Here is a 24,880-nt window from a genome sequence, read left to right on the forward strand (position 1 = left end):
AAACGATACACTTCGTGACTAAGGTTTCTATCCTGTGGTCAATATGTTTACATTGCTTTTGGAGTGTGGCCCATTGGTGACTTGAGGAAATGGGTTGGTGCGTTGTGTTCATCATCATGCCATCACACTATCAGTATTTGGTCAGTATTTTCCATCAGTATCTGTAAGCCAAAACCAGGAGTGAAGCAATCAGAGGAAAAGTATAATAGAAACATATGCATCACTTCTGTATTTATCACCCACTCCTGGTTTTGGCTTACAAATACTGAGGTAACATACTGACCGAATACTGATAGTGGACGGCAGCCTCAGGGGGTCCTGATCTGGGGTCTGATGGATGCTCACTCTGCAGGGAACGGTGCATTAAATATTTGCTACTGGGCCCAGTCTAGGTCTTGGCTTCTAGGGAGACGAAGATGACAGAGATCCCGGAAATATTATTCTTGTACAATGGAGGCGCCAAGTTGTGGGTTTTGACTCAAGTGCCAAAAATATTCGATCCTACGGTGTTTTTTATTTCATGTACACTTTTTTTTTTTACTCTTAAGGATGATGCGGTTTTGTAATGATGTCACACACAGGACACAAAGCAAATAATCCAGTAACCATGTCATCCCTGTGAGCAGGACGGGTCTTCAGCCTTTGCTCGCACACAGCACTGGGGTTCTCATTCCCTGACAGCAAGCAGAGAGCCTGGAAAACAATCTAGAGAAATATGTGCCAGAGACCTGCAGCACCGCTCTGTGGTCAGCAGAGGGCACCACAGCCATAAGCAGGGACAGAGGGGGCGCTGTACTGGGATGGCAGTGACGCCACACTTGGGGGTCCGCATTTCACCCCCGGGGTCACGCACAGGTCCAGGATTGTACAGATCTATGTCATAGGCCGTGTGCAGTCAGTGAGACATCTAGCATGGAGTGCGGCTGCGCACACCGCAACTGCAGGCACCCCGCCATCAGCACCAGCGCAAATTCCTTCCCCGGTGCAGCCTTCAAGCTCAGGCTTCTGATTGGATGCTGCGCCGTATGACGTCAGCAGGTAGGCGCACATGCGCGTATTGTAGTTATGTTAACTGCAATTCTCATTGGTCAATACGGCACTGGGACTTTAATTCCCAGCATGCTCTAGGTTTCTGTACACGCCTCTGTTACGTCACTTCCGTTTACCGACGCCTTCTAGGAAGTGTAGTTTTTGTTTAACTCGATTGTATGCGCGCTGAAGAACAACTGGACTACAACTCCCAGGTGTCTTTTAGAGCAGGATGTAATATGGGAGTTGTAGTTCTCACTGAGCCTCCAGAGAAAATCCTGGCCTATTCATGTGGATTTTATTTATAGGAACCTGACAAATATTGGCAGTGGCGGCTCAGTGTCGGTGACCTCGACTCAGTAGGAATAACCTGCGGTGTGCGGTGCTTGCTGGGTATTGTAGTTGCGGTTGGTGTAGAAGGACTACAAGTCCCAGGAATCAAGATTATAAGTGCAAGTGGGAAAGCAGGTAATGTGTGTGCCTGTGTGATGTCATGTACTTGTGTCACCTGTGATGTTGGGGTCCATGTATGTTTATATATATATATATATATATATATATATATATATATATACTAGATGGCAGCCCGATTCTAAAGAATCGGGAGTCTAGAATCCATATATACTTGAAATTCGGCAGGAGCTTGAAGAGCAACGTCACTGGGCCCGCCTCCACGCAGTAGTAACTTGCTGTGAGGTAAAAATTCAAAAATCACACCAAAATGGCGGGCGGAGTGTGTCACAGTACGGCACGTTTCTGATTGGTCGCTCGCAGCAGGCGGCAACCAATCAGACACTGGACACTGTTGACGTCACTTATCTCCGGACATTAGCTCCGGACATTAGCTCCGGACATTAGCTCCGGACATTAGCTCCGCACATTAGCTCCGGACATTAGCTCCGGACATTAGCTCCGGACATTAGCTCCGGACATTAGCTCCGCACATTAGCTCCGGACATTAGCTCCGGACATTAGCTCCGGACATTAGTTCCGCACATTAGCTCCGGACATTAGCAGGAAGTAGTATTCTAGGCAATTATATATTAGATACAGAAGAGTCTGAATCATAAATGGCGTTATAATAATAATAATAATTCCCCCACATCCCTCTTTTCCAGGTTCAAAATTTAAAAGAATATAATAATAAATGTGACTTTTGTTTTATTAAGAAATTAATGTTGTTGTTTATGTAGCGTTGCTGTGATGCTACAATTTCCCCCGTGATCACGAAAGTATCGTATAAATAAACCTACTTGATATTAAAGCGTCTGTAAAAGTCCAATCCGTCAAAATAGAAAATTATTTAAATGCAGAGAAGAAGTAAAAAAAATACCTCCAGAATTACCATTTCTAAGTCCTCACCGGCCTCAAAATGCAATAAAAAGCAACTAAAACGTTCTACATACTTCAAAATGAAAAACTATAGCTTACTGTGCAAACTCAGGTCCTTACACAGCTTCCTCCATGGAAAAATTTACAAAAATGATGGGTCCCAGTGCCGGGTATTGAGGCGAGAGACGCGGGAGTTTCTCACATTGTACTTCCATGTGTGTCCCCGGCCCTCCATGCGGTTCTGTCATCACGTCATGGTTCACCACCTTCATATGTCCCGGTAACTCCGAGAACAGGTCACGGTTCTGCTGCAGCAGTTCCTGACACTGTTGTTTCTGGGCCGGCGTTAGAGTCTCTGCAATGGTGGCATCGTCCACTGTGGCTTTGGGACTGGCTCCTAGGCAAGGGGTTTCCAGAAATTCCCACTCGCGCCATGGCTTGAGCAGGTTCACATGATATATTTGGTGCGGCTTTCGTCGATCTGGCTGGTGTACCTTGTAATTCACCTTTCCCAGTTTTTCCACCACCTCGTATGGGCCTTGCTACTTGGCTAAGAACTTGCTCTGCGCCGTGGGGATAAGCACTAGCATGTGGTCCCCGGGCTAGAACGGCCTCACTGAGCGGTTACACACCCTTGTTTGTGCCTCCTACGCCTGGAGAAGATGCTTCTTCACAATAGGCCTTACTTTCGCCATCCTCTCCTGTAACTGGGCGACATGCTCTATGACGCTCAGGTGTGGCATGACCTCGGCTTCCCAGGTTTACTTGGTCATGTCCAGGAACCCTGGTGGATGTCGACCATACAGGAGCTCGAACGGCGAGAATCGAGTGAGGCTTGAAGAACTTCTCTGACTGAGAAGTGCAGAAATGGAAGCAGGTAGTCCCAGTTTCGACCGCCCTTCTCAATGACCTTCTTGAGCATCACCTTTAAGATCTTATTGAAGCCCTTTACCAGGCCATCTATCTGCGGATGGTAGACTGAGGTTCTCAGCTGGGCAATCTGAAGGACATTACAAAACTCTCTCATAACCTTGCTCATGAAAGGGGTTCCCTGGTCTGTCAAAATCTCCTTCTGCAGGCCCGTCTTGGCAAAAACATGGACAAGTTTCTGGGCAATACCCTCGGCTGAAGAGTTTCTTAGTGGTACTGCTTCAGGATACCGGGTCACATAATCCATGACCACTAAGATGTATTGATGCCCTTTTGCAAACTTAACTAGAGGACCCACCAAGTCCATGGCAATTTTTTCAAATGGAACCTTTGTCACAGGTAACAGTAGTAGGGGATTTTGGAAGTGAGTAGAGGGAGCTGTTATCTGGCAGGTGGGGCAGGACCTACAATAATCTAGGATCTCCCGGTAACACCATGGCCAATAGAACCTCTGCATTATCCTCTCCTGCATTTTTTTTCTACCCCCATATGTCCCCCCCCCCCCCCAACCATGTGAATGAGCCATGTCTAAAATTGTCCGTGTCCGCCCGCCGGTAGGGACCTGAAACCAACAGCTGCTCCACTATCTCCCCTCCCCTCAGTGTGTTCAACCGATACAGAAATTCACCATTGACGTCAAAGTGTGGGAGCCTGGTGTCAGCCCCCGGCTCTTGAGCAACCCTATCTATCACAGATACATTTTTGAATGCCCCTTTTAGGGTAAGATCCTTCATTTGAGCAGACCCCAAATTTTCTCCAGAAACCCCCAGTTCAGGAACCTCAGCCTCACTGGCCACCGTCTTGTCCTCATTAGTACACACAAGAGGAACTCATCCACCTCCGACTGTGATGAGGAATTATCAGGGTTGCGCTGGCTCCTGTCTGAGTCACTTAGCATCCCCGCCTTTCCCCACAAGTCCCAAAACAGGCCGAAGTCCCGCCCTATTATCACGTGGTGTAGTAAGTCTTTCACAACCCCGACATCATGGGACTCAGTACCTCGGGTCGTTTTTATCGACCCTCTGGTGATGGGGTAGTCCTTGGCCTCCCTGTAGATACAGTGGACGCCCACGTGTTTTCCTGGGATCAAATAGTGGGGGTGTGTGGCCCTTTTCAGGGTCACCAAACTCCCTAAGTCCAACAGTCCTGACACCAACACCCCATTTATAGTCACGGGACATGACTGCGGCCCCTCTTCGGGCTGATAGTCCACGCTGCAAGGGGGATAAGCATAGTACGAGCAGCAATTGCCTAGGCTACAATTCATCTGCTCAGAAGACCTAGGACAACGAGTCGCTATGTGTCTAGGACCGTGGCACCTCCAGCAAATCAGGTTTTTACCAGCAGCCTTTAGCAACCCCTCCACGGCTCCTTGGGACCTTGGACTCAGTCTTCCGTCATCAGGACACAAACCTCTGGAGATCCTCTCCCCAGTCCTGCTGAACCAAGACTGCCTCTGGAGCCCAGCTATTAAGCCCCAGACCACACCCTGCTCTATGGATGTCCACAAAAAAGCCAGCCAATTATGTAAATTAACTTAACCCCTCATGGAACTAGATAGATGTGTTACTGATGTGCAAATGATGAAAAAAAAATTCAAAACTTCTTCATTTATCCAGTATTGAGTTTAAGACAGAAATCCCCAAACTTACTGGCTGCTATCAGTGAGATTATTATTTGTTGTCTGACGAACGTTCTGCCACATGCGCACTTGGGCCCACAAATCATCAAGATCCGCTGCTGGCAGCTCCTTTTGTAATTGCCAACCCATGACGTCCCAGATGTGCTCGATGGGAGACAAGTCCGGAGGCGCTGCAGGCCATGGTAGCATGTTTAGGCCACTCAACCTCCACACAGTAACACCAGCAACATGTGGACACTTTGGAGAAATGGCTGTACTTCTGGTTCTACCACCAAATCAATGAGCACTGTTGGACCTTCCCTCTTCATGGCATTACTGATGTGATCTCTAAATGGCTTCCTGTGGCTGGAATGGAAGTCTGTCCTCGTCTGCTACAAGTTCCGCTTTTGTGATATCTAGAGATTGGTTAGAAGGTCACATGGTCAATGCCATGAATAAACCTTTACAAAGAATGATCACTCCAGCCCTATTCCTGAGGTTATGGTGTGTGGTGGCATAATGTTTGGTAGCTGGACACCTCCAGTCCTTATTTGAGGTACACTAACAGCTCGGCGTTACATTGATTTTTTTTTTTCATGGAACCAGTGATATGACATTTTTCCAAATTTACCCAGGAGCCCTTTTTCAATACGACACCAACAGATCACATGTTGCTGGTTTTACTGTGTGGAGCTTGAGTGGCTTAAATGTGCTACCATGGCCTGCAGCGTTTCCAGACTTGGTTCACATCGAGAACATCTGGGACATCATTTGTCGGCAATTACACAGGAGCTGCCAGCAGCGGATCTTGATGATTTGCCCAAGTGTACTCAGCGCGGCAGAACATTCCCGAGACAACCATTAATAACCTCATTGATAGCAGCCAAAGCTGTAAGTGCTGGGATTTCTGCACGTGGCACTCATACTCCAGACTGACTAAATCCAGGTGTTGAAAATGTTGTTTCCATTTTTTTCATCATTTACATATCATTAACATGTCTATCCATCCTGTGATTTCCAGCATTCCACAACTTTTCCTCCTTGGTGTTGCAATTCCAATGTTAAGGAGTCTATAGATATAAATAAAATCTCTTCTTTATTTTTTAATTTTACATACAGGACAATTTTGGGCAGAATCATGCCTAGCTGTTTGGTAAACCAATGTAATAGCAAAACTGGAAGAAAGGGCCAAAGTGAGCAGATAATTTTGCACCCCTTCCCTAAGGATATCTCAAGAATAACAGTATGGCTCCAGCAGACCGGACAGATCTTTAAAGATCTAAATACTATGGCCCAGAAAATATTGGAAGGGAACAAACAGAACAAACATCGTCTGTGCTCCCGCCATTTTACCCCGGATTCGTACATCATCAATGTCAACCATCATGGCAAATCTTTGAGTTTTGATGCTGTTCCTTCTATTTTTTCAAATGTCAAAGAAGGAGAAAATATCATAGAAGAAAATTTGAAGAAAAAACGTGTGAGAAGAAAAAAGAAACAAATAGATGCAGAAAACCAGAGCCTCCACCATTCTTTGATAGAACCATCAACCACCATAATTATCAATAGAATAAAAATGGAAGAGGACCTTCTTCAGGTCTATCCCACCTGCTTCACTAATGAAAGACTATATGCCGCGGAAGAGACGCTGAAGGATGTGGAACTCAGAAAAATTGGATTTAGCAACATTGAAACCCAGACAGCTCACACGCTATCGAATTCCACTCTTGTTTTTAAAGACAAGCAAGCGGTGGGATCTGACGATCTGGACAGACCGCCCTCATCCGGTGCGTATCAACATATTCAATTACTTTTCTGGCAACGTTTGCAAGGAGTTATGTGAAAAAGGATTTGCAGGCAGTGGCCACGCCAGTGGTCCATGATCGCTAGAGCTTTGTGAACCTCCTCATGCTCCATTGCAGCATGCCCTGCTCCAGTTTTGATTAGTTGGCCAAGCTCAATGTCATGACTGAATCATACGTCAACGATGAAGTCACCCCAGACCTTCAAGAACAAAAATTGGAGCCTGGGATACCAGTAGGTAAGAGGCATTTTATATGGCTCTGATTTAGCAACCATGGACTACTGACGTGGCCGCTTGACCAGGGTCCTGCAAATCTTTTTTCCATATCCATTTAAAAGCCAAGTACTTTTTCAATTACCGTGTTTGCCCGAAAATTAGACCTACCTCGAAAATACGCCCTAGTATGATTTTACAGGATTTTTGGAGCATGCTTCAAATATTAGACCTAATCCAAAAGAAAGCCCTAGTTACAGTGAAGGCTGGCTTTAGGGGAGGGATGACAGGGTAATTTCTCAGAGCTCCCACTTTGTTAGGGTCCCTGTAACCGCGATGTCACCGAAGGTCCTCCAACTGAAGGAATCTAGAGTTTGGGTACGAGGGAAGTGTAATATTTGAAAAGTGGGCCTCCCAAAGTCAATGTTACTGGTGGGCCCTTGGCACCCTGTCCAATACTGTTTATACATGTGCGTGTATACGTGCGGATGTGCTTTTTTTTTCTTTTTGTTGATTTTTGTTTTTACACAAGTAGCGTTTTTAGCAGCAAAACAGCATTTTGTGATTTTGTGTGCTCTGTATAGTTTAGCTTTCAGGCATTAGGTAGAGTTAGGTATCAAAACAATGCGACATTTATTTTTTCCTGGTTGCACAATACCAAACAACAACTATAAAGCTAAATCCCTAGCCTTGTCCATGTGCTAACTAAACAACACAGATCCTGGCTACTTGTACACGGCTGAGCCAGTCCCAATCCGGTCACACACAACAGTTCTTGTCCGTAGCAACAAGTTATTCTTGCAGTTTGGTGTACATGGCCAATGCAGTCTCTTCTAAGAGAGAAATTTCGGCTTGTGCCGCTCTTCAGCTACAATACAGTTCACTCTGCACAGCCTCCCCAGCTGACTGCCTGAGATGAACACCTAGCCTGGTTATATGCAGAGCCAGCCAAGGGCACTAATCAGAGCCAGTAGGGCTGGGATTTAACCCTTGGGACAAGCCAGAGACTGGGCACTATCTGCCAACACATAGAATCTACATGACTTTAAGTTGACCCGAACATGAGGCTCATGCTTTGACACGCGGGTGACCTACTACTTCCAAGAACTAGCCCCTATTATTGGGTACCAAATTTCAGTCATTCAGATTTTTGAAAGGGAGCAAATATTCTGCCACTTTGACACCCGCTTCTGACCGGGCCAACAAGTAAGAGGTTTCAAGCGGGACCCTACCCTTCCAGGGTTTAGTAGGTTGCCATAATATATGGGAAAGGCCTTTCTTTTCCCGGTCGGTGTACTTTATAGTGGACGTTTCTCACCTTTTCCACCACCCTATAGGGCCCCTGCCACTGGGTAAGCAACTTGCTCTTCCCTGTGGGCACTTGTCACGAGGGTGGGTGTTTTGACCCCTGGAAGACCTGGAGTTAGATGGTCAAGTTGGGTAATGACTCGCAGGTCTTCTTTCGAGATGGTGTGATTTGTGTCCCATATTAAATGTATTTAGTTTCCTCTGGTGCTGAAGAGGTTAACAACCATTTCTTGCTGGTCAGAAACATGCAGCTCCATTTCAGCTGCTTCTGATTTGGTCATTACCTCTTCCTATAAAAACTGTCCAGACCTTGTTGTCCCTGCCGGTGAAAGATTTGTCTTCCTGTGGTTGGAGCAGAGTTGTTGTAGTAGTGATCTGTGTTTTGCTGTAGTACATGTGTGTTTATTTCCTGGTTCCTGTTCCCATTTAGTTTGTTCCTCCCAGTCCCTATCTTCCTCCCTATTGTTGGTTAGTGCTTTTGTATGATAGAGGTTTTCTGTTATCCCTGTTTTGTCTTTGTGTTTTGTTTACCTGACATTTCTCTCCCATGCCTCATGGGGAAGGGACATATCTGGGTTTAACAGGATCATAGTAAGGTTGGAAACTCTGGCCTCTCTACCTTCAAGTGTACCCCCTGGGAAGGGATAGTTAGGGTCCCAGTTCCAAAGACAGTTTGAGGCCCCCCTACCTTACGGAAGACTGTCACAGCGTGACAGCACTACTACAAGTACCCGATCCCCAGGCCTAAATTGTCTCACATGAGCCAACCGATTATACCCCCTGGATTTTTCCTCTTGGGCTTTGAGGAGGCACTCTATCATCTGTTTACTTTGGTTCCACTACCCAAGCGATCATTACGCTTGTCCCGTTGCAGTAACCAATTATCGGCTTCCATCTCCTGGGGAACCCCATTTAACACTTACATTTTCCAGAATACCCTGTTACTGTTGAGGCCTGAGCTGGGTTGGCCCATAGTTGTCCTGGGACTCCTCTAGGGCAGGGACATTGGCTTCAGGGGATGCTTCCTCATCCTCCTTTCTATCCAGTACAGTGAACGGAAATTCACAATTTACATAATGTGCCTTTGTTACCATAGCCGACTCCTGGCTGCTTACTGAATTACTGTGTGATAAGAGCTTTAGCCCATAAGTCCCAGATTAAAAAGGAAAATCTTGACCGATAACAATAGCATTCAACAAGTCCTTGACCAATCCCACTTGGTAGGACATGGAACCACAGTATGAGCATATGTTAATTTTGGAATAAATGGCGCTATAAAAATGAATAATAATAATAATTTTGGCCATGAAATAGTTCACCCCCATTCCCATTCTCATTGTCATACAATGACTCACATGGTTTGTAAGCGCCGTCCTACTGGTGCACCTGGACTGATTGCTTAAGAAGCTCGTCCATGCTTTCACTGTGTTCTCAGTGTTATAGCTGCATTTACCCAGGACATTCAATCTTTACACTGCAATCGACTGTGCTCTCTGGGACGTCATGCCCGCATTCTCCACCAATTGTAGGGATTCACACTCTCGTGTAGTCAGTAGGTAGAGTTCAAACAGGAACTGAATTTTTGTATCAAAACAAATTGACGTTTATTTTTCACTGGTTGCAGAGTACAAAGCAAAAACCATAATCTGCAGCAAATCCGCATCGTGTGCACATAACCTAACTGCTCATATACAGCCGAGTTAGTCCTAATCCGGTCAAATAAAACCATTATTGTCCATAGCAACCAGATATACTTGTAGTTTGGTGCTCACGGCCTGTGTAGTCTCTTCTCAGAGAAAGATTTCGGCTTGTCTCTCTCTCTTTTGGGCTCCAATACAAATCCACTCTGGTCATCTTCCCCCAGAGCCAGCCTAGGTGCACTAATCAGAGCCTGCAGAGCTAGGATTTAACCCTTGAATGAATGAATATTTTTTTCATTGATCACTGGTCTCATACACTGCAGTGCTCACGTTCTCCAGTGCCTGAGACCTATCAGTTCTTCACTGACAGATCCTGTTAGACTCTGCGTATAGCAGGATCTAAGAGGCCACCGCACCCGGAGATCGTCATATGATTTTGGGGTACAATGGCAACTATCGGCACCTCCAATGACGGTCTGTCTTTTAACCATTTAGATGCTGCTGTTGGGATTGACAGAATCATCTAAGGGGTTAATCAGCACGGTAAGATCCAAAACCAGTGGGGACTGATTCCGCAGGGTGACAGCTGTCGTCTGTGAAAAAACAGAGCTAAGGAATAAGGCCCCTTAATGACTGTCTTCAAAAGGCATATCAGGATCATGGCGTTAAGGGGTTAAATGCCACTGTTGGATATTGTCTGTGGCATTTATTATATTAGATTGCAGCTATTGGATTTATCTCCAGACATTTGCTGTTCTATCAAGGTGCCTGTTGTGTATCACAGCCGGCAGTTCCCACCTATGGTGCGGGGTAGGGTCTTCTCACCATAGGGACACTTTGGGCCCTCACAAGATTAACTGCCTGGATACGACTCCAACCTCTGCAACCACTATTGTTACAACCCCTTTAACATTCTTCCAACCTGCAACCACCACTAGAGGGAGCTGTTTTATTCTAGAATCCAATGTGTAGCTGCATGTTGTAAGCTCCAAAGCGCCCTCTAGTGGTGGCTGCAGGGTAGCACAATGGGGGGAGGGACTTTGAGCCTTGTATTAAAAATACAAAGCTCAAAAGAAATTAATAAACTCAGAATTATAAAGCTAAAAATGTTGAAAGGTGATCTTTCATTTTAAGGTTCTACAGATACCTCGTCTGCTTATCTTGAAGGACCTGTTGGGCAAGAATCTGGCATTACTGGTGGGATCTGTAGTGACGGCCATATTGTCACTCAGCTTGGTAGTATGGCTTTTGATGCTTTTATGGCTTTTTCTAGATGCCGCGGCTGCATTATCTATGGGACTGATGTCTAAGCTGAAGCTACATATGGATTCTATGCTCCGAGAGGTAAGATGCTGTGACGACTGCTGCCTCTGCCCACATAATAGGTGACCATCATACAGCAGATGTTCTTCTTGGTAACCGATTAGGTTATTAGGATGGCCCCCTATAGTCGTCGTATTCTGGGGACCTCTTCAGGGCTAAAAAAATTAAATCTATTCTTGCCCTAGACTTTGAGACCCCTCGTTATTCATTCATACCATCTAAGGGGCTAATGCACCAGAGTTGCCCACTTCATACAACCCCCCCTCCCTTTAAATTATAGTGCCGGCGTTATATGTTGTGTCAAGGCATATGACGTTCATAGATGGGTCATCCTAGCCATTAATATTTGCATCTGGATCTTTTAAGGCAAATCTTTCATCAGATTTCTCAATACACACAATATACATTATTAAATAGACCTGACAAGGCTGGTGTACTTACTTTGAATACACTTGAACTCATTCTGACATAGATTTTCAGTCTCCGCTTGCCTAGCTGGCAGCTATTCAAACGCCTCTCTCCCAGCCTAACTGATAGCTGCAGCTTGTACTGAGCAGTGTGAGATCTCATCCGCTCCAGCAGGGAGGAGGGACACTGAGGAGCTGCCAATCAGGTTTGGTGGGCAGAGATTTAGTTTAACTTTTAAAAATACATTACACAGCCATTCTGATATTGTATTGTGAAATCTGGTGACCGATCCCCTATGAGTTATTGCTCCTTTAATAGTCGTCCTTGTTTCTTTATATTTTAGGTTGAGGTCAGGTTTGATGATGTGGCGGTGTACTTCTCGGCAGAGGAGTGGGAGAGCTTGGGAATGGTGGATAAGCTGATGTACATGGATGTCATGTTGGAGAATTACTATACCCTTTTTTCTCTTGGTAAGACACTATGGTCAAAAGGAGAACTTTTATGGCTGCTATGGGCACTTAACCCTCCACTTTCCCCCTTACACATATCAAGCCTTGTGGTCAGTCTGAGATCTGTTTGTGACGGGTGATACTGATCTGATAACTAGAGATATGGAGGTAGTAGCTAAAACTTTATACAAGGAGAAACGTGAGGTTCATCCTTTTCATCCCTGAAGACCCTAAATTATACCTCGGCTTCTACTACTTACAGCTCCAATCAAAAAGATTTAAGCCCAGTTGCAACTGTGGTTCATTAGCAAAATCCACAAACTTTCTGCTTCTTGTTCTTGTTTCCTTGGTTAATTAAAATATAAATTACACAACTATTATAACAAGTGGTTTCTCCAAATTTACCACAAAATGGCACTTTTACTGCCTACTGCAGTCACGACAAGCATCTTTAGTACTTAGTAGCGCCCCTCTGACTGTTATGACCTGCTGCAAATGTGATGTGTAGCTAAACACCAGCTTCTGGCTGTGTTCCTGAGGATTCTTAGCCCATTCCTCGTGGACAATGGTCTCCAGGTCACTATTATTCTTGGGTTTGCAGCTGTATCTGCCTTTATGTCCCACCAAAGACTTTTCCAGGACTTCTAAAACCAAGTCTTGGTGTAGGTTTGAGATATGCTTGGAATCGTTGTCCTATTGAATGGTCCAGTGACGTCCAAGCTTCAGGTTCCTCACAGAAGACATCACGTTTTCTTCTATGATTTCCTGATTCTTGATTGAATCCATTTTGCCCTCCATAAGCTGTAGGTTTCCAGATCCAGAGGAAGCAAAGCCGCCCCAGGTTATCAGCAAATTGTGAACTCTGCTCCCAGCGGTATTTGTAGGAACATTCACTGCCTTATATCTTTTTGTATCCTATTCCTGGCTTGTAAAGGGCAATTATCTCTTCTTTTAAGAGTACCTTCATACATCTGTATAATTCGGTCCAAGATCAGACCGCGATGAATGGACTGGCCGGCGCATCTCCCGACTCCAGCATAACAGCTTCATAGAAATATATGGCGCTGCCATGCTCCAGTCGAGAGATCCACCAGCCAGTCTGTTCATTGCGGGCTGATCTAAACAGATGTCTGAATGCACCCTAAGGAGCACTTTTCGCCATCTTGTACTGGCCGCATCATGACTTTTTTGTCCACATAAAAAAGTTATGGCTCTTGGAAGAAGGGGAGACAAAAAAAAAAAACGCTAACACAAAAATGGACAACCGGTTGGCATGGAACAGGTTAAATTTCGAGACCAACGTGTAAGGTCCATTTCCCAAACTCCAAAGATAAGATCAGGAATATTCGGGGTTAAGGGGAACCCATCCCTGAGTTTTCCCAATGTAAACTAAGGCCACCACTTTTATATAACGTATTTTTCGCACTATAAGACGCACAGGACCATAAGACGCACCCCAAATTTTCGGGTGGAAAATAGCAGTAAAAAAAGATTTTTATAAGATGGGGGTGCGTCTTATTGCCTGAGGGTTGGCATTGGTAGAGCGGGGTCACAGGAGGCAGGGTCCTTTCCTTGGGAAGCCGGCGGCAGAAGTGGGGCAATGCTGCAGTCCCGGGGTGCGATGCTGCCGGTTCGGTGTCGGCGGTGAGGCAGAGCATGGAGCAGGGTCCCTTCCCCAGGATAGCGGCAGAAATGTGGTGAAGCCGTGGCCCGGTGTCCACGGCGAGCAGAGCCGAGTGCGTCACCGTTTTCTCGGCAGCCATCTTCCTGAGGCTGCACGTGCGCAGATTGAGATCTCGGCAGCCCTCGGCTGTAGGAAAATGGCCGCCGAGATCTCAATCTGCACACTCGCGGCCTCTGGCTGCCATTTTCCTGAAGCCGAGGGCTGCCGAGATCTCAATCTGCGCAAGCACCGCCTCAGGTGGCCCACGGCTTGAGGAAGATGTCCGCAGGGAAACCAACGATGTACTCCGCACCGCCGACACCGAGCCTCAGCATCGCCACACCTCTGCCGCCGCTGTTTCCGCTGCTACACCACTGCCTCCGGTTACACTGGCACACCACTGCCGCAACCCCCCTGGTAAGCCTGCGCTCGGACTACAAGACACACCTCCCATTTTCCTCCCAAATCTTTTGGGGAAAAAGTGCGTCTTATAGTCTGAAAAATATGGTAAGTGGTCAACCCCCATCGCGGTCCAGTCCGACTGGCGTCACTGGTCTTTGCTGAGGGCAGAGAAAGACCTGTAATGCGCATGCGTGTCGTTGGCGCTTTTTTGCCCTCTCCTGGACTTTTCTCTTACTCAGCAGGACAAAGTGAAGTACCCCAGCGCAGGTGTGGAACTCGGGTTGCCGTGCGATTGTGGGGATAAAGGTGGTGTTGAGCAAGATCAGCAACGCCCATTGGACCAGCACAGGTTTCCTTTAAGTCACTGAATCCTCTGAACTTCATGAGAAGCTCAATGGTAACTGTTGACATAATATTTTATCCCATTCACTTCCACAGGATTTATCTTTGAAAAACCTGAAATCATCTCCATAATTGAAGAATTTCAAGACCATTACCATACAGCAGGTGAGAATAGAAGAGAAAGGAAATCTGACATCTGTGTCTTCTATATTCATTGACCTCACTTGTTTTTTGTCTTTGTAGCATGCTCTCCATCATTATTTCCACTCCCTCCCCTACAGTTCCTTGTGTTTGCCATTTGCAAATAGTCTCAATTCCTAAAGTCATGTTCTCCAAAGCTGAAAAACTCATGAGACAGCTCCTTGGTGACCCATGATAAAAGCTGGTCCATGTCTGGCCTGTCTCCAATTTTTCTCCATTCACATTAGTTGGGTTAAGCAAACCTAGAAATGCCGTCACATTCTCAGGGTTTCTCCAGTCGTGTTACGCACCTTCAGTTTACCTTTTACCTTGTCATATTTACGCTCAAAATTGGGTGCATATTAATTTAGTAAGGTATCCTTATTGTGTCCAGTTCTGGGCATCTGAAAAGATGCTAAAAGGGTCCTGATTCAGAAGAAAATTTTGTGTGGGCAAAACAAAGGTAATTAGGTAAGTGAGGTGAGGCGGTAGGCCAATCTAAAGAAATGTGGTTTTAGGCCACGCATAAAACTGTGGATATTGGGGATTAATTGAACTGTCCTGGGTAGTGCATTCCAAAGAATTGGCGCAGCACGTGAGAAGCCTTGGAGATGGGGGGGTGGGAGGATCAGATTATTGTGGATGTTAGTCTTAGGTCATTAGCAGAACGGCGGGCACAGGGAAGGGTGGTAGACTGAGACAAGAGAGGAGCTGTAGGGAGGTGCAGAACCGTGGAGCGCTTTGTGAGTGAGAGTGATACGTTTATATTGGATTCTGTTATTGGATTCTGTAGCGGATGGGTAACCAGTGGAATGACTGACACAGGGTAGAGGCATCGGTGTAGCGGTTGGAAAGGAATACGATTTGAGAGGAGAGCGTTTAGTAAGGCTACTTTGACACTTACGTTGTTTTGTATCCGTCACAATGCATCGTTTTGGGAAAAAAGCGCATCCTGCAAATTTGCCCGCAGGATGCGTTTTTTTCCCATAGACTTGTATTGCCGACGGATCGCGACGTATGGCCACACGTTGCGTCCGTTGTGCACTGGTTGCGTCGGATTTTGGCTGCCCGTCGTCCGGAAAAAATGTTCAAGGGAACGTTTTTCTGTGCGTTGCATCCTGTTTTGCCGTCTGCGCATGCGCGGCAGGAAATCTCACTCTCTGTCTCTTTCCTGCCCGGGACTGCAGACGGAAATGTGAAAGTAGCCTAAGAGGGAGAACGATCAGAGGAGCATGCATAGCGTTAGAGGATTGGGAGAAAATGTCCTGTCGGATATGGTCAATTTTTTCTTTAAAATAATTGGCCAGATCGTCATCACTGAGGTCGGTGTTGGGGGCCCGTTCTCTTGCATTAAGTAAAGAATGAAAAGTGTCGAATAGTCGTTTAGGGTTATTGGATAGTGCTGAGGTTGTTGAAGTAGGTTTGTTTGGAGAGGTAAAGGGCAGAGTTGTATATTTTAAGCATAAACTTATAATGGATGATATTTTGTAATATCTGTACTTGTTCACTTTTGACAAATTGACTTTGTCTGATGTTTTGTATTTTGTTAATTAATAAAAATGTATCTGATTTAAAAAATAAAAAAAAATCATGGACTGAGCAGAGCCAGGAGAGTATCAGGTCCAGAGTATTCCCGTCCTCATGTGTAGGAGAGTTAGTAAGCTGTGCAAGGTTGATCACCAATGGGTATGGGATTGTCACAGTGTAGAGGGATCGTCCTTATTCTCCTTTGCACATGGAAACACGAGAAGGAATGAAACTGAAAGGGAGAAGATACAGATTAGATATTAGAAAACGTTTTTCTGACAGTGAGGGTGATCAATGAGTGGAACAGGCTGCCACGAGAGGTGGTGAGTTCTCCTTCAATGGAAGTCTTCAAACAGAGGCTGGACAGAGATCTGTCTGGGATGATTTAGTGACTCCTGCATTGAGCAGGGGGGTTGGACACGATGACCCTGGAGGTCCCTTCCAACTCTACCATTCTATGGTGAAATCCTTGACAAAATCTACCTTTAACACTTGCAGATTTGTGGAAAAATATTCACCTTGTCTGCACTTGGCCTTAGAGATTGTAAGGAGTGCATTTGTTAAAGCTTAGACACCCTCTCCATACATTAACCCATCGTAACAAAAATAAACTCTTGGCAAACACGTCATGGCTTGTGTCAACTTTGACTTAATATATAGAATTGGAAATAGAGCCTACTTTTAAGGTGGTTCTGTACACCAGGTGTATACGAGGAGCTAGGACCCAACCTTTCCCAGTTCTCTCACCTTTTACAAATTGTATTTAACCCTGTGCTACTTGGTTGGAGCCCATTCTCTCATCACAAATTCTAGAAAAATTGCACTTGGCTTGTAGACCTCCTTTGCCTACACGAAGATCCCACCATGATTGGCTGGATTTTGGCCTACAGAAAACTAAGGTCGTGTATGAATCTTGTTTTACGGTTGCAGATGTGCAGTCCGTCAGCGTGAAAGAGGAGCCGGAGTATCATTCAGAGACTGAAGCGTCCACTGGATATTGGACATCGGAGAGTTCTGTGGGCAGCAAATCGGGACGTCTGTCACATACACTTGAAGCCACTACAGGGCAAGATCTGGTAGATCGAAGTTTATATAATGGTAATATGTTTTTTTTTATTTTATTTCATCCATCCATTCATTTATTTTATTTTTTATTTGATTGCACATATTTCACAATAAATATATATAAATTACAAAACATATACCCATTCTATCTATATCACCAACGCCCCAACACTTTTCTTTGGGAGAGAAGAAGGAATAATAGTAATCATAATAAAAAAAATGTATGTAGTATGTTATACATGTTGCCTACAAGACCACCAAACCTCTTGTCTTATTCCAGTCCAGTTACTCCAATTATCTGTACATCTGGAGAAGCTTGCCCAATTGGCATACATTTAAAGGGATGTCCAGTCATATGATATCAATTGCCTATCCTCAGGTCGGTGGGGGTCCAACACCTGCCACCCCCACACCATCTGTTATTAGCTCCGGTAATGGCGCTGTTGAAGATAATACCTGCTGATCGAGGGGGGGTGCTTGGTGTTGGACCCCAACCAGTCTGATATGGGTAGCTCATTAATATCATTGTAGTGGAAAACCTCCTTTAACTCTTAAAGGGAATCTGCTAACAGGTTTTTGCTACCCCATCTGAGAGCAGCATGGGATTGAGACCCTGATTCCAGTCATGTATTACTTACTTGGCTGCTTGTAGTAGTTTTTATAAAACCACTGTTTTGTCTACAGGAGATTATCACTAGAGGACTAGTAAATCTGCTGCCAGGTAGTCCAACCACGCCCCTATCCCTGAGTGGCAGATTTCTGCCTATGTAGTGTGTACAAAGAAAGCTGTCAAATCATTGGTGGGGGCGAGGTTATACAGAGCTCGTGAATATGGAGAACTGCATAGTAGCCGGGTTACTAGTCCTGTAGTGATACTCACTATTTTATCATCAGGAGATTATCAAAAATGCAGCAATCAGCCAAGTAAGTAACACATCGCTGTAATCCAGGTCTTATTCCCTAAATCATGCTGCTCTCAGATTGGGTAGCAAAACCCTGCTGACAGATTCCCTTTAAATTGTTAATCACTGTGAATAAGGGAGCGTCTTGTTTATGAAAACAATTTAGTAGCAAATACAACCTGCTCAAAAAATAAAGGGAACACTAAAATACCACCTCCTAGATATCACTGAATGAAATATTCCAATGGCAAATCCTTATTCATTACATAGTGGAATGCGTTGAGAACAGTAAAAACGTAAAAATGATCAATGTAAATCAGAATTAATATCCCACGGAGGTCTGGACTTGGAATGATACTCAAAATCAAATTACAGGCTGATCCAACTTCAGTGGAAATTCATCAAGACAAGGAAATGTTAGTGACCTGCTGGAGGTCCATTTTGCAGGGCTCTGGCCTTCTTCTTGCACAAAGATTGCAGTCCTGCTGCTGGGTTGTTGCCCTCCTACGGCCCCCTCCACGTCTCCTGGTGTACTGGCCTGTCTTCTGGTATCTGCTCCATGCTCTGGACACTGCTGACAGACACAGCAAACCTGCTTGCCACAGCTCGCATTGATGTGCCATCCTGGATGAGCTGCACTACCTGAGCCACTTGTGTGGGTTGTAGACACTGCCTCATTCTACTGTACAGTACCTCTGGGGGTGAGACCAATGCCAAAATGCAAAAGTGACCAAAAGAACAACTAAAAAGGATGAGAACAGATAATTGGTCTGTGGTCACCCCCTGCAGAACCGCTCCTTTATAGGGGTTGTCTTGCTAATTGCCTATCATTTTTACCTGTTGTCTGTGCCATTTGCACAAAAACAGGAGAAATTGATTCACAATCTGTGTTGCTTCATAACTGGACAGGTTGATGTCACAGAAGTGTGGTTAACTTGGAGTTACATTGTGGTGTTAAAGTGTTCCGTTTATTTGTTTGAGCAGTATATATTGTTATATATCCCACCCCGTCCCGATATCTGGGCCCACTTTACAGAAGAAGAAATAATTCCTCTCAACCTATTACTCCTTTTGGAAATTAATCTGTTTCTCTCACTCGCGTCTTACATACAGTATATGGCATAATTTCCTAATCGCTTTTCTAAGATATGTAGTTGTATAAAGTCTCATCAAAATGGAGAATTCTACCCGTATTTCGATCCCCTTAGATCTGATGGGAAATATAAGGAGTACTTTCCAACTCGAAAAATGGTGATTAGTTCTCAGTGGCCAGTCTGTCTATGAAACCCCTAACTTAAACATTAATTTCCATTTTTTTCAGAATATACCGCCATTACTCTTCTTTAGAGTTAAAGCCCCTTATAGGAAAAGCATGTACTCTGCTCTTAGGCCTCCATGATAATCCCACCATGGATGGTTAGCTCTTTACTCATTGGGGTGTTACATGCAAAGGTCACCTATGATTTTTTTATTCACCTTTTGTAGATGTGCGACCCTGTGCAGTGAAAGAGGAACCGGAGTATTTTTCAGAGACCGATGTGTCCACGAGATATTGGACGGCGGAAAGTTTTATGGGTCGCGAGCAGAAACTTTTGGTGCAATCACAAAATTGCAATGGAGTTGAGCAGCCGGTCTATCCTGCAGAAGACTTTACCAGGCAAGACCTGGTAGACCAAAGTATTTATAACGGTAAATAAGCTATTTTTTATGTACTGTGTACTTATTATTTATACTCCACAATTAAGGCCCCTTCACATTTAGCGACGCTGCAGCGATACCGACAACGATCCGAATCGCTGCAGCGTCGCTGTTTGGTCGCTGGAGAGCTGTCACACAGACCGCTCTCCAGCGACCAACGATGCCGGTAACCAGGGTAAACATCGGGTAACTAAGCGCAGGGCCGCGCTTAGTAACCCGATGTTTACCCTGGTTACCATGCTAAAAGTAAAAAAAAAAAAAAAAAACAGTACATACTTACCTACAGCCGTCTGTCCTCCAGCGCTGCGCTCTGCTTCTCTGCTCTCCTCCTGTACTGTCTGGGAGCCGGAAAGCAGAGCGGTGACGTCACCGCTCTGCTTTCCGGCTCACAGACAGTACAGGAGGAGAGCAGAGCGCAGCGCTGGAGGACAGACAGCGGTAGGTAAGTATGTAGTGTTTGTTTTTTTTTACTTTTAGCATGGTAACCAGGGTAAACATCGGGTTACTAAGCGCGGCCCTGCGCTTAGTTACCCGATGTTTACCCTGGTTACCAGTGAAGACATCGCTGGATCGGTGTCACACACGCCGATCCAGCGATGTCTCCAGGGAGTCCAGCGACGAAATAAAGTTCTGGACTTTATTCAGCGACCAACGATCTCCCAGCAGGGGCCTGATCGTTGGTCGCTGTCACACATAACGATTTCATTAACGATATCGTTGCTACGTCACAAATAGCAACGATATCGTTAACAATATCATTATGTGTGAAGGTACCTTTAATATATAAGATAGACAAAACCTACGATAAAAAACAAAAACAAGCAAATACTCTGCAGTAAATGAATAGCAATAGTGCATGAAAATAACATAGGGTGCGAAGTTAACAAAAACGTAAAAGCCATCCCACCATGTCACAGCGACCCTACTCGGGATAGTCCTAACTTCTAGTATTAAAACCCCACCATATGTCAAGTGATACCCTGGCTAATGGACCCCCAGCCATGGGGAACTATATGAATGTAATGTCCAGCTCAAGGAAACGGCAGGCCATAACCTTATTAGCACAGAGCGCATAAAATCTGAAACAAAAACCTAAGGCGATGGACTGGAATATGTTAGTGTGCGTGCAGCATGTAGGCGCATGTTCACACTGGCCGCAGTTGTTTAGATCTCGACTGATCATGGTATACATGCAACAAAGGTCATGTGTGATTTTTTTTTTTTATTTATTTATTTTTTTTATTCCACATTTGCAGTGAAAGAGGAACCTGAGTATTATTCAGACACCAATGTGTCCACAAGATATTGGACGGCGGAAAGTTCTGTGTGCTGTGAACAGGAACTTTTGGTACCATCGCAAAATTGCAGTGGCCTTGTCTGTCGCTTGGATAATTCTAAAAGGCAAAACCTGGTAGACCACAGTTTTCATAATGGTAATAAAGCAATTTTTTTATGTGACCTAGTATTTATACTCCACAATTAATATCCGATATAGAAGACTTCTACTCGTCATACAACTCGCCCTCTGCCATAAAGCTACCACGGAGATAGGCGCGCTCATACATGGCCACTTTTCCCAACTCCTCTTTTCTTCATCAAAGTGCTCTAATCGAGTCAGGAGACCCTCATTCTGCTAATGCATGAGGGTCCAAACATGCCACATAGTGCATCAGTAGTACTTTCCATCCTTTTTTTTTTTCGAAATGGAAAACAGATTGTGAGTCTCCAAATGACAGAATTTGCCTTCCAAACAAAGAATTTTAAGCATTTAATAATCATAATCACATTCTAGTTTGTATCCCGGAACTAGAGGAATGGATCTGTAGTCTCTCTGAACCCTCTAAGCTTTCCCACATCTTGTTTTCGTTTTTTCCCCATCGATCTTTTCATACACCTCTGCCTTGTGCCGATCCTCTGTTCCTCCTACTAGAGGTTTGTCAGCCAGGTGTCAACAATTGGGGTCAGGCGTTCCTACACAGTCTGACACTGTCCGATCAGTGCTATTACTATCAGGCCTTGTAGGGAAATGGTAACACCCAGTTGTCGTACAGGAATACCAGAGGAACGGCACGACGCAAAATTGTCATATGGGGAACGCAATGTAAAATGGATGTCAGGGCAGCTAATGGGTCCAACCTCAAGTGTTTTTTCCCATGTAGGGTATATATGTCCCCCTTAGGCTACGTTCACATTTGCGTTGTTGGGCGCAGCGTCGGCGACGCAACCAACAATGCAAATACACAGCGTAGCGTTTTGCGACGCATGCGTTGTCATAAGACCCTACAGATCAGGAAATTTGGCGCAGGGAAAACGCTACAAGTAGCGTCCTCTGCGCCCTGTCTTGTGCGTCTATATGACGCATGCGTCGTAAAACGCAGTACAACGCATACCGGCGCATGTCCATGCGCCCCCCATGTTAAAGATAGGGGCGCATGACGCATGCGTCGGTATGCGTCGACGACGCTGCGCCCAACAACGCAAATGTGAACGTAGCCTTACCGAACTGTTCTTAGTTGATGTTGTTTTTATGCTCCTCTATTATAGATAGACAGTGCACTTTATGCATACAATTCCTCTTCCCACAACTCCACCTTGGATTGGACCTTTTTAACGCGTCGACGCGTTCCAGTCCATCTACATCAGAATCCCACCTTGGCCTGATGCTGGTAGACTTCTCCCCATCTTTGCGTACATACAATATGCTATGTTCACACTGAGTATATTCAGGAGCTTTTGGAACAGAAACTTCTCACAGTCCTCCCCAAAAACTCTTCCAAATCATTTCTATAGGAAATCCAATTTGCCGTTCATATGATGAGGTTTTTTTTTAAACTTCTTTTCCCGGAAGAGAGTTTGAAAAAACGCCTGGTGGTGAAAAGAAAGTGCATGTCAATTCTTTGGAGTAGCTCCTGATGGAAAATTATCTAAACTAAGCACTGTCCAATTATAACTTTTTCATTTTGACTTTACTTTGTACTTTCTTTAGTTATAAAAAAAAAAAAAAAAAAAAAGAAAAACTTCTCCAAAACCTCCCAAAATAAAGTTTCCTGAAGCAGTTTCTGATTGAAAATTTATGGTTTTTGAACGCCTAAAAAAAAAAACTCAGTGTGAACATATCCTAAGGCTTTGTGCACATGGCATCTTTTAGATTCTGGCCTAAGGGTCACGTACAAATCTTTTTGTATTTCTCTTTCAGCTGCACACTCCATCACAGTCAAAGAGGAGCCAGAGTATTTTTCTGAGACTGATGTGTCCTCCAGATATTGGACAGGGGAAAGTTCTATGTGTGTCAAACAGGAACTTACGTTACCAGTGGAAATGTGCAATGGAGAAAAGAAGCCGGTCTCTCGTTCCGGAAACTCTACAAGACAAGAGCTGGTAGATCAAGGTTTCAATAATGGTAATAGATTTTTTTGTTCAGACACATGGTGGCCTGTCTGCCTCTGAGGTCAGGTCAGGATACCTTAAATTAAAACTGTAATCCCACACTTGGCCCCACTTACTGCTTTCGGGTTGGAGTTTCTTCCTTCGTCACCTATCATAGGAAAGTTGTCAATGCCTAAATGAAACTGCTACCCTGGTTGATTGGGTTTCTACTAACCATGGTGCAAATGCAGCAAAGGTCACATGTAAATCTTTTGTTTTTTCTTCTGTTGCAGATCAGCAATCCATCACAGTGAAAAGGGAGAGTGAGTATTTTTCTGATGAGACCGATGTGTCCACCACAGATTGGGAAGTGGGAATTTCTGTATTGGGCGAACAGGAACGTATGTCACAAGTGCAGAAGTGCAATGGCATCGAGCAGCCAGTCTGTCATTCAGAAGTTGCTACAAGACAAGACCTGGTAGACCAAAGCATCAATAATGGTAATAAATCTTTAGTTCAGCCAATTGGTGACCAGTCTGAAGGCACGGCGTGGGTTGGGTCAGGTGCCACCAAGTCTGAAGTGATGGCTGAGCGTAAATCCCACCTCACTGAGAGATCTTACAAATGCATGGACTGTGGAAAATGCTTCAACCGTAGTTCACATCTATTAAGACACCAGAGAATCCATGCAGGCGAGAGACCTTATTCCTGTGGAAAATGCGGAAAAACTTTCATTGATAGTTCCCAGCTTGTCATACATAGAAGGACGCACACCGGAGAGAAGCCATATGCCTGCAGCGAATGTGAGAAGAGGTTTATATGTAAGTTGCACCTTGTAAGACACCAGCGATCACACACGGGTGAGCGGCCGTACGTGTGCAGCAAATGTGGTAAAAGGTTTGCTCAGAGCTCCAATCTTCTCACTCACTTGAGAACTCACACAGGGGAGAAACCATATTCTTGCTCTAGTTGTGAAAAATGCTTTATCCGGAGGTCCCATCTTGTGCGTCATCAGCGGATTCACACAGGACAGGGGCCTTATGCTTGCAGTGAATGTGAGAAAAGCTTCACAGAAAGTTCTGGTCTGCTAAAACACCTGAGAACACACTCTGGGGAAAAACCTTTTGCCTGCAGTCAGTGCCCAAAATCATTTATGGACAAGTCTGCCTTGGCCAACCATCTGAGAACTCACACAGGAGAGCGGCCGTATCCTTGTAGAGACTGTGGGAAAACGTTCTCTCACAGCTCCGCTCTGGTGAAGCATGTCCGTATTCATACTGGTGAAAAGCCGTATACATGCAAAAACTGTGGGAAAAGCTTTTCTCAGACCTCGGCCCTTGTGAATCACGAGAGAACTCATACTGGACAAAAGCCATTTTCATGTTCTGACTGTGGGAAGTGTTTTACACAAGCGTCATCCCTTGTAAAACACCAGCGGACTCACACAGGAGTGAGGCCATACACGTGCGGAGAGTGTGGGAAGAGCTTCACATACAGCTCCGTGCTTGTCAAACATGAGAGGACGCACAAAAAATAACACATTGCTTAAATATAAATGAAAAAAAACCTTTCCCAAACCTAAATACACTCCTAACAACTTTTAATGGAGTGGGCTAAAATAAGGGAAAGGAAAGCGTACTCTGTTAACTTACACTGATGAGCAAAAGGGTAACAATGT

General features: G+C 44.9%; 1 protein-coding gene across 1 annotated transcript; it reads left to right on the forward strand.

Moving 5' to 3' along the window:
* The first annotated feature begins 1,246 nt into the window (after positions 1-1,246).
* Positions 1,247-24,880, forward strand: LOC138677064 (zinc finger protein 567-like). Its single transcript, XM_069766897.1, has 10 exons — positions 1,247-1,497; positions 6,032-6,699; positions 11,151-11,221; positions 11,952-12,078; positions 14,561-14,629; positions 17,102-17,269; positions 19,624-19,827; positions 21,093-21,269; positions 23,033-23,236; positions 23,496-24,880. Exons 2-10 carry the CDS (start codon positions 6,051-6,053, stop codon positions 24,737-24,739), a joined length of 2,913 nt encoding a protein of 970 aa, XP_069622998.1. The 5' UTR covers positions 1,247-1,497; positions 6,032-6,050; the 3' UTR covers positions 24,740-24,880.

Source organism: Ranitomeya imitator, chromosome 4 (assembly GCF_032444005.1).
Source record: "Ranitomeya imitator isolate aRanImi1 chromosome 4, aRanImi1.pri, whole genome shotgun sequence".
Taxonomy (NCBI): domain Eukaryota; kingdom Metazoa; phylum Chordata; class Amphibia; order Anura; family Dendrobatidae; genus Ranitomeya; species Ranitomeya imitator.